General features: G+C 40.4%; 1 protein-coding gene across 14 annotated transcripts in view; it reads right to left on the reverse strand.

The window, feature by feature from the left end:
- Dlg5 (Discs large 5) overlaps positions 1 to 11,252 on the reverse strand; it is a 365,892-nt gene that overhangs the window by 146,335 nt on the left and 208,305 nt on the right. For 9 of the 14 annotated variants that reach the window (XM_069330159.1, XM_069330157.1, XM_069330151.1 and 6 more), the window contains one exon: positions 5,634 to 5,781. In XM_069330159.1, the coding sequence (XP_069186260.1) occupies positions 5,634 to 5,781 (148 nt within the window). Of the gene's footprint in view, positions 1 to 5,259; positions 5,282 to 5,633; positions 5,782 to 11,252 lie in introns of those variants that run through there. The other 5 variants (XM_069330162.1, XM_069330155.1, XM_069330160.1 and 2 more) reach the window with 2 other exon arrangements.

Raw genomic sequence — 11,252 nt, forward strand, 5'->3', positions numbered from 1 at the left:
ATACAAAAATTGGTTGGAAAATAAATTTAGAATACTTAAAATCACTTAAAAAAATTATATAAATACTGTACTTTTGAAATGGTCGAAAAATGTCAGATACAGTTTAATACTGGCAAATGTAAGGTTCTGAAGCTAGGTAATGATAAATTTACAAGATACCATCTGAATAATACTGAAATTGTGAAAAAGATCTGAAAAAGATTGTGAAAGAGGTTTGTAGGAAATTAAAGCCAAAAAATTAATATATAAATACAATATTCAAAATATAACAAATAGGATACTGGGATTTATTTCTCAAAGTATTAGATATAAAATGGCTAATGTTACTCTTCAGCCATATCTTGTTCTTGTTACAACCTGTCCTCTTACAAATTACGTCTGAATTTGGCCATTTGCCTGTACAGTATGGCCGAAAATGGACGTAATATGAAAATGAAACAAATTTAAAATAAATTTTCAATTTTTCTTTTCAAAACAGTAAGTCAAGGGTCCTCTGGTGGGTTAGGAGGGCAGGAAATTCTCTTAAAGTTTCAAAACATCATGAAAAACGTTAATTGAAAGTTTTCCTCTCCTAACTTTTGTGAGTAAGTGTTACGGACCCGAGCCCGACGTCCGAGCACGGAGCAGTGACGACCGCGCCATCTGTGGGTCAGCTCCCGAAACCCCCTCCAAATGGACGACGACACCTGGTGAGGACGAGGTGTACTGGCCACGAGGGCCAGTTTCCAGTCCTGTTCAGCTCACAACACAGCCGCCGCTGACCTCTGGTGAGGTGGTGCTCAAACAACAACGCCATCTATGGAGTGGATAGGTGGGCGTTTGGGTCTGAGCCTGTAAGTGAGGTGCTTTAGTGTGTCCCTGTTATTGATGACGTGTCTGCTTACAGAGTCGACCTGGGACTGCTGTAAGGGAAGTTGAGTCAGTCTACCCAAGGCAGCCGTCTCGACACCAAGTGTTTTGCTGCAGCAGCTGTGAGTCACTTCCCGGATGAACACTGTGGTGTTACCCTGTCTGTGAAGCGGCAGTTGAGGATTGTCATACCCGGGACTGACTGGTGGAGACGCTTAACCACTGGGGTATTGTGGACAGGAGAGTGATCTGTGGTATCACTCGAGGCTCCTGACTAGGGCGCTACCCTAGTATCGCTCGTGGAGTGGCCGGACCAGCGTTGCTGATCCAGAACCTGCCAGCTGTTCTGCTGGACTTGTGGTTGACGGCCTCCACGGCGGTGCCCCCAGTGGAACTGTGTTTTGGCTGGCCTGTGGCCGGGGTAGACTCAGCTTTTCGAAGGATTCGTCGTGAGGCCACGAGAGCACCAAGAACTTGGCATCGAGAGGATCCAGAGTCTTCAGAAGAAGACAACAGTGTAGTATAGTGTTTATACCCCCCCCCCGTGTAATCGTTTATATATATTTATTGGTGATGGTGATCATTATATAATATTAAGTTTTTGCCTTTCTTTCCCTTCCCCTTTTATTTTACTTGCGTTACTGATCACATCCCTTGAAAGCCACTACTGGCTTGGGGCCGGATACCCTTCCTCTAACAACATCAGAGTAAGAACCCAGTTGCAACCCCAGAGGACTCGAACAAAAAATGGTACAGTACATCACTTTCGTGAGCCAATTTCATTTCAAATTATATCCATTTTTGGCCATAGCACTCATACGAACGAAAAGCAATATTATTTTTAAGAGGACGGATTGCTTATTATGCCACCATTTAGATTATACAATTCAATTTTTATCACAATATAGAATGAATATAAATTCACTTGAATGCATTAAGCAAAGAGTGACAAAGTTAATCTCACAAATTAGAAACATGCCATATGAAGAGATTGCAAAAGCTTAATTTACATTCTCTAGAAAGGCAGAGTTAGGAGTGACACGATTGAATGCACAAGTGAATGAATGGGCATAACAAGGAGGCTATTAATAAGGTATTAAATATATCAACACAACATACAACACGAAACAACGGATATCAATTGGGCAAGTTTAGATCAAGGAAAAATCCTCGATAAATACTGGTTGGAAACAGGGATTTTGATTTGTAGTACAGTTGGCTTTGGTCTCGATTCACAACTGGGAATCCCAGGTTAGATTCGCAAGTGGGACAGAAATGGTTGGGCACGTTTCCTTTCACATAATGCCTCTGTTCACCTAGCAGTAAACTATTACCCAGGAGTTAGGCAACTGTTATGAGGTTGTATCTTGTGGAGGGCCAGTAGTTCAACCCTGGGAAACATTGATACAAGGCTAAAGCATACTGACAGCTTGTTTTCTTTTATGCATGTCTCATTGAATATGACAGCATATTCCGTATTTACTATTTTCTGATTTAGGGCTTCTATCCCTCTTACTAATGATCTAGCATCAGGGTTCAGCTGGAAGAGGAGTTCACCAAAAGTCATGCAGTTTTCAAGGTGAAGAAAACAACTGAGTAACTGAAGAATGTATTACACTTATTATAAATCGTACGTTTCGAACCTACAGGATTCATTCTCAAGTGATAAGAAATTACAGATCTCGTTAGATTTATACTAGTACAGGGTCAGGTGAGAGAACAAGTAGAATAAAGGAAAAGGTCAGGGGATAAATAGGGGATAAATAGGGAATAAATAGGGAATAGAGGATAAATAGGGGATAATAGGGGACGAAGCACATACAAAGATTAATCGGATGTAATAGGCCAAGTATGTTGAGCAGTGTCTTCTGTGTTGGCATCGTTATGTTCCGGTCTTGTCCTTACCCTCATGGTGGGTAGAGTAAATAGTTCCGTGATTTGGGTATTCATGGCAGGTTGTTCAATTTTTATGTGGATTGCTTCAAGAATTTGTAATCTTCTTACATCTTGGGTTTTGTCTATTATACAAGTGTTTTTATTCAGCATTTCTCTTGTTAGCGTAATGCCATGGGCTTGTCTCATGGATTCCTAGGGGCACCGGATTGAAGATGACAGGTCAAACGCCTCGTCAGTTTGGTCGACGTCATACCTATGTACCTGTACTTTGATTGAAGGTTACATCCTTCGTGGGGGCAAGTGTATATGTACACAATGCTTGACTGCTGTAAAGGGTTCCCCGTCGGCTTCGGGCTATTTTTAATAAGGAGGTCGGTAGTCTTCTTTGTTTTATAGAATATGATCAGGTCTGTTTTGGTTAGGAATAGTGCTTTTTACTCCTTTACGAAATATTTCCTTCATAATTCATTCTTCTTTTTTATGTTCACTATGCATAGTTGATTTGTAATATAATTTTATTGGAGGTGTTGTGGTTTCTAATAACAAAAACAGGAACCTCTTTAAGCTCCAGCGTACTGTATATACGAAACCTACCAACATAAGATTATGCCTGAACGGTAAGAGTGTGTGTCCAGGGATACAAGACCAGTGTTCTCAATGCTTATATTCATCAATTGCTTACACACACTCTGCTCTGAATGGAGCAATGTGAGTAGAGAGTTTGAAAGAATAACTCAGCTATTGGTGAACAATGGATATAGCAACATGGAAATAAACACCGCAATAAGAAGACGCCTGGACCGATGGTACAATCCGGAACAGAAACCACAAACCTATCCTAGAACAGAAACCACAACACCTCCAATAAAATTATATTACAAATCAACTATGCATAGTGAACATAAAAAAAAAGAAAAAACTACAGGTATGAAGGAAATAATTCGTAAAAAAGTAAAAAGCACTATTCCTAACCAAAACAGACCTGATCATATTCTATAAAACAAAGAAGACTACCGACCTCCTTATTAAAAATAGCCCGAAGCCGACGGGGAACCCTTTACAGCAGTCAAGCGTTGTGTACATGTACACTTGCCCCCACGAAGGATGTAACCTTCAATCAAAGTACAGGTACATAGGTATGACGTCGACCAAACTGACGAGGCGTTTGACCTGTCATCTTCAATCCGGTGCCCCTAGGAATCCAAGAGACAAGCCCATGGCATTACGCTAACAAGAGAAATGCTGAATAAAAACACTTGTATAATAGACAAAACCCAAGATGTAAGAAGATTACAAATTCTTGAAGCAATCCACATAAAAATTGAACAACCTGCCATGAATACCCAAATCACGGAACTATTTACTCTACCCACCATGAGGGTAAGGACAAGACCGGAACATAACGATGCCAACACAGAAGACACTGCTCAACATACTTGGCCTATTACATCCGATTAATCTTTGTATGTGCTTCGTCCCCTATTATCCCCTATTTATCCTCTATTCCCTATTTATTCCCTATTTATCCCCTGACCTTTTCCTTTATTCTACTTGTTCTCTCACCTGACCCTGTACTAGTATAAATCTAACGAGATCTGTAATTTCTTATCACTTGAGAATGAATCATGTAGGTTCGAAACGTTGTGTGATTTTATAATAAGTGTAATACATTCTTCGGTTATTCAATTCTTTTCTTCACCTTGAAAACAACATGACTTTTGGTGAACTCCTCTTCCAGCTGAACCCTGATGCAAGAGCATTAGTAAGAGGGATAGAAGCCCTAAATCAGAAAATAGTAAATACGGAATATGCTGTCATATTCAATTATATTATATATTGAATATGACAGCACACACACAGGCATACACACAGAGGTTTCCTGTGCCCAACAAAACTATAATAATCCATTCAGAGGCAGATGTTTCTGGGAATTCAGGTCCAGTTACGTCCTAGTCACATTCACTATGTCCAAGGAACTACCTCAGATTACTACCGATTAAAATTCCTCCGTGCACGTAATCACTCATAAACGCGTACAGTATCATGTGGACAGCCACTAGCACAAACCCGTATTTACATTTTGGTTAAACTTGTCGTTGAACGAGTGTGAGGAAACAGCTGGATCTAAGTCATACTGACCATGTGGTTGAGGCCGAGGCTCTCTTCCAGTTCCCAGCTCCAGTTGCCTCTTTCTCCCACTACACACACAGTACAGCTACTTTACCATGTTCCTGTCTCAACACATCGTCTCAAGACGACCAAGGAGGTCGTTGTTGTTGTTATTGGGTTAGGGGTAGCTAAAGCACGGGGCCGTATCCCGACGCTCTAAAAGCTGTAGCTAGCTTGATGCTGAGCTAAATTGAAATTTGGGGCTCAGTTGCTGTGCCCATCATGTGTATTATTTATCCTCCACCACCCGCAGCATGGGTATGGGGGTGCGCAATATATGAGCTAAACTAATGTGTCGGGGAGAAAAGTTAGCCCGGAGGCCACGGACCAGTGACGGACACATACTGCGCATAGCGTTATATGGGGGTTACGAGCACACACACAGTGACCCATGGCGTCCCCCTCACTCACGAAAATGACCACCAGATCCACACTCGACACTCGAGACCAACTGGCTAAAGGTTGAAGGTCAAGGGCAGGTGTAAACGTTGAAGGTTAAGGGCTGGGGTAAAGGTTGGAGGTTAAGGGCTGGGGTAAACGTTGAAGGTTAAGGGCTGGGGTAAAGGATGAAGGTCAAGGGCTGAGGTAAAGATTGCTGGTTAAGGGCTGAGGTCAAGATTGCTGGTTAAGGGAAATAGTTACAGAGGGATGCAGTACACACAGAAGAACATTCATAATGAAGAGTGGGATGTACGTGTATTAAAAGCTTGTGTTCATACCATAATATGCAAGGCTGGTAGACATACCATAGTTGGCAGGCTGGTCTGTATGGTGGAGTCCACCAGCTAATCTGCCCAGGGCCTCATCCCTCTCACGTGTCACCTTCTTCAGCTCCTTCTTCATAATATCTCTGTCTGTGGTCACGATCTGCAACAAGGCAACACGTTACACTACACACATACAAAGTGATTACAAATTTACTTACGTACAGAATTCCTACACCAGGGCCAAGATTCATCAAGCATATACGCATCTACTTACGACCCTGAGCATCTTTCCTCAATCTTTGGTGGCTTTGTTTACTTTTATTTAACTGTTTACCAGCACTGAAACTTCACAGTCAAATGTTGTTATTGTTATAAACAGCCTCCTAGTGTTTTGGAGCTCAGACACTGTTTAATATATGTAAACAAAGCCCCCAAAGGTTGCTAAAAGTTGTACAGGTTCGTAAATACTTGCGTTACCATTGGAATAAATGGTAAAATACTTGAATGGATAAGAGAATGGTTGAAAGAAAGAAAAAGGGTCGTGCTAAATGGGAACGAATCCGAGTGAGAAATGTGATAAGTGGGGTACCACAGGGGTCCATTTTGGAGCCTAAACTTTATGTCATATACATCAATGACATAGATGAGAATATTACAAACCACATCATCAAATTTTCAGATGACACAAAGATTTATGGTAAAGCGGGTAATGATAATGAAGCCTTACAAAGAGATCTACTTAAAATTACTTAAAATTACTAAAATTACATTACTTAAAATTATCTGTTAGATTAAGGACCTGCCCGAAACGATGCGCGTACTAGTGGCTTTACAAGATTGTAAATACTATGTTATGTATCCTCACAAATCCAATGTACCTTCTTTTATATAAATAAAAATAAATAAAAATAAATCTACATGAACTCCACAAATGGTCAGAAGACTGGCAAATGATTTTTAATATTGCCAAATGCAAGACCATCCATGTGAGGCATAACAACCCACACCACGACTACCAAATTAATAGCATTACATTGCAGCAGATTGATGAAGAAAGGGACCTTGGAGTCAAGATCCACCACTCACTAAAAGTTGTACAACAAGTGGGTATGAGTAGCAGTCAGAAAAGCTAATCAAACTCTTGGGATATTCAAGCGTACTTTTGACTTTCAAGAAAAGAAGGTAATGATTCATCTGAATAAATCTCTGGTGTGCTATAATTTGGATTGCTGCATCCAAGCATGGAGACCTCTTGTTCAGAAGGACATAGCTGCTCTGAAGAAAGTGCAACACCGGGCAACAAAAGTCATTCCAGAGCTAAGTCAACTCAGGTACGAGGAACGGTTGAGGGCCACAGTGCTAAAAACACTGCAAACCAGGCATGACAAGGCAGATCTCATTGAAACTTTTAAAATACTTGAACAAGTTAGATGACGTTGATCCGGATAATTTCTTCTATAGTTCAGATGTAACACGAACAAGGAGCAACGGTATCAGGCTCAACAAACCAAGAAGCTCAAGCAACGGTTTCAAGCTCAGTGGTCACTTGTCAGTTATAGTGAGAGGATGTGTTAGCTGGAGCTCCGATTGTAGTAATATTATCAAATCAATATTGGAATGTGTAGTGAAGGAACTAATGAATCTAGTTGGAGCTTTGAGGACAGAGTTGGATTTCCTACGGGAGGAGGTACGACAGCTGAAACAACACCAGGAAGAAACAGAGGAGGAGACCAGTATTAAAAAGACCTCGTCTTGAAAAGTCGTAAAGGACAGGGGTCTTAAGAAGACTTTGACAAAGCCACCTATAGATATCCTAAGGACTTCTAACTCATTTGCCGTGTTGAAGGACGAGTGCTGTGGTGAGCCTGCAGTTCGTTCGAAAGGGAAAGTAACGAAGCTCAGGTCCCACAGAAAGTAAAGGAAGTAACAATGCGAATTTTGGTTGTGGGAGATTTCCAGGAGAGGTATTTGGATAGAACTTTTTGTACCAGAGATAGAGAAAATAGGTTAAGGGTTTGCTATCCGGGAGCTGGAATTGGTGATATTGTTGGCAACATGAATGATATTATGGCTAGAAATGGGAACACACCCATTATTTGTATCAGTGCAGGTGGAAATGATGTTGGACGAGTTAGGAGTGAGGAACTGATACAGAGGTTAAGACAGCCATAGAATTAGTTAGGAGCAAGGGAGGAATCCCGATGGTATGTGGCATTCTTCCAAGAAAGGGAGTTGGAAATGAATGGTTGTCGAGGGCACTTTGTGTCAATTGCCGGCTGGAAAAATACTGAAAATAAATGCAATATCTTTCATAGACAACTGGGAACACTTCTATGGAAGAAATGAAATGTACGCTCGGGATGGGATGCATCTATCGCGGGCTGGGGTTGTTGTTGTTGCAAACTCGTTGGAACCAGTGGTTGGAGGCGTTTGTTTGGGTTTGGGTTTAAACTGTTAGTAGATAGTGGTATGGGAATCAATATGGAGAAAGGAGGTAATAAAAGTATGTGTTTGTTGGAGAAACAAATTGGCAAAATGATCAGGGAGAGAGAAGGGCCTCAAAATAACAATACACTTAGGGTATATTACACTAACAGTAGAAGTCTAAGAAACAAAATAAACGATTTAAATGCTCTTGTCTGCACAGAAAAAATAGATATTATTGCACTTACCGAAACGTGGATGAATGTAGAAAATAGAGAACTATTAGCTGAATATCAAATAAATGGATTTAAACTATTTCACACAGATAGATATATTAGATGAGGAGGGGGAGTAGCCATATATGTTAGGGACAATTTGAAATGTAGTTTCAAAGAGGGAATCAAAACTGAGCCACACACAGAAACTATTTGGATAGAATTAAACGAAAAAGCAAATAATCTTATAATAGGAGTTATATATAGGCCACCAAATTTAGACAGAATGGAAGCAAAGCATCTATGGGATGAAATATCTAGAGCATCTAGGTCTAGCAGTATTTGTGTCATGGGTGACTTTAACTTTAGTGGAATAAACTGGGTGAACAGAACAGGGGAATAATGAAGCAGATTTTCTATAATTAATTGACGATTGCTTTCTTACGCAACACATTAAGGAACCAACGCGTGAAAATAATATTTTAGATTTAGTGTTAACTAACAGGGAAACAAACTACTGACATCGAAATAGGGAGTGAGCTAGGGAACAGTGATCACAAAGAAATCAGATTTAGCATAGAATGAAATAGATCTGTAGGAGAAAATTCTGTTAAAGTGCCAGATTTTCGAAAAACTGATTTTAATAGCCTAAGAAATTTTTGGGGTGAAATAGATTGGAAAGTCTTGGGCATGGGGGGGCGGGCCGGTCTTGGAGCGAGACGTAAACCCAGCGATAGGTGACGTAAAAGGGGATTTCGATGTGGATTTAAAATATAACTTATTTGAAAACATTCTAAGCAAAGCTCAGGAACGTAGTATACCATACAAATTGAATAGATCGGATACTAATGACCCGAAATAGATAACAAAGGATCTGAAGAACCTTATAGGTAGAAAGAGAGCTTGGTACAAAAGGATTAAGAATGGGGAAGTCAGTATAGAACAGGAATTCGAACTGGCTAGAAATGTTAAAAAAAAGAGAGATAATGAGGACAAAAAAAAACTATGAAGTTTGCATAGCAGAGCAAGCAAAGACAAAGTCCTAAAGTTTTTTTTCAGTTATATCGTACTAAGACTAGGGAAAGGATAGGTCCATTAAAAACTGAGACAGGTCAAATAACAGATAGTGATGAAGAGATGAGTAGTATTTTTAATAAATATTTTATCTCTGTATTTACTAAAGAGGAACTTAACACTATGCCTTCAGCCGAACAAGTCTATGTGGGTGGGGACGAGGACAGGTTGAATAGTTTAGCAGTTACCAGGGAGGATGTTCTTAAACAAATAGTAAAACTCAAACCAAACAAATCCCCAGGGCCGGATGAAGTGTTTGCCAGGGTGCTTAAAGAATGCAAAGAGGAGCTTTGCCAGCCACTGTCTACCATATTTAATAAATCATTAGAGTCAGGCAGAGTGCCAAAGTTTTGGAAAGTTGCTAATGTGATACCAATTTTCAAGAAAGGAGATAGATCACTTACTGCAAACTATCGGTCAATTAGCCTAACGTCTATTGTGAAAAAGTTACTTGAATCGATAATTGCAAATACAATTCGTCTTCATATTGAAAAACATAAATCAATAAATGATGCGCAATATGTTTTTACAAATGGCCGTTCACGTTTAACAAATTTGCTATCTTTTTATTCCAGCATAGTTGAGGCAGTTGATAGTGATAAGGATTGTGATGTTGTGTACCTTGACTTTAGCAAAAATTTTGATACAGTATCACATGAAAGACTGATAAAAAAGATCGAGGCTCATGGTGTTGGGGGTGCTATATTAAGTCGGATTAGGGCATGGCTATATCAAAGGAAACAGAGTTAGAATAAATGGGGGTTAAGTCAGAGTGGGAAAATGTTTTAAGTGGAATGCTTGGGACCTCTGTTGTTTATAATATATATATAAATGATTTAGATTCAGGTTTGAGCAGCAACATCTGCAAATTTTCCGATGATACAAAAATCGGTAGGGAAATAAACACGGAAAAAGACTCACTATCACTTCAAGACAATCTAAATAGGGTTTTGAAATGGTCAAAAGATTGGCAGATGCAGTTTAATGCTGATAAATTTAAAGTTCTGAGGCTAGATAATGATGATAGAGTTACAAGATACGAGCTAGATGGTGTTGAGATTGCGAAGTCGGATTGTGAAAGAGATCTGTGAGTTATGATTAGCAAGAATTTAAAACCAAAGGATCAATGCATAAATGTTCGTAATAAGGCAAAATAGGACACTGGGATTTATTAATCAAAGCGTTACTAACAAGACACCTGGTGTTTTCTTCAGCTATATCTTGCTCTGGTTAGGCCCCATGTAGATTATGCAGTTCAATTTCGGGCACCGTACTATAGAATGAATATAAATTCACTAGTACGTGTCCAGCGTAGGATAAAGTTATTACCCTAAATTAGAAACCTGTCATATGGAGTGGTGTGGTGCCCAACCACTTGGACGATCGGGGATTGAACGCCAACCTGGATGAGGTCGTTGAAGTTAATTCGATTCAAAGTTTTAAATGTAAATATGATAAAGGCGTGAACAATTAGTCATTGCATTAATCTAAGAACGTTCTGAGGGTGGGGCCAGGAGCCTAGCTCGAGCCTGTAAGCACATCTAGGTGAGTACAGTACTGGGCAGCGTCACTCACCGTATGAGTGAACATGCCGCCATAGTGACAGTCCTGGGCAGCGTCACTCACCGTATGAGTGAACATGCCGCCATAGTGACAGTCCTGGGCAGCGTCACTCACCGTATGAGTGAACATGCCGCCATAGTGACAGTACTGGGCAGCGTCACTCACCGTATGAGTGAACATGCCGCCATAGTGACAGTACTGGGCAGCGTCACTCACCGTATGAGTGAACATGCCGCCATAGTGACAGTACTGGGCAGCGTCACTCACCGTATGAGTGAACATGCCGCCATAGTGACAGTACTGGGCAGCGTCACTCACCGTATGAGTGAACATGCCGCCATAGTGACAGTACTGG

Source organism: Procambarus clarkii, chromosome 23 (assembly GCF_040958095.1).
Source record: "Procambarus clarkii isolate CNS0578487 chromosome 23, FALCON_Pclarkii_2.0, whole genome shotgun sequence".
NCBI lineage: Eukaryota > Metazoa > Arthropoda > Malacostraca > Decapoda > Cambaridae > Procambarus > Procambarus clarkii.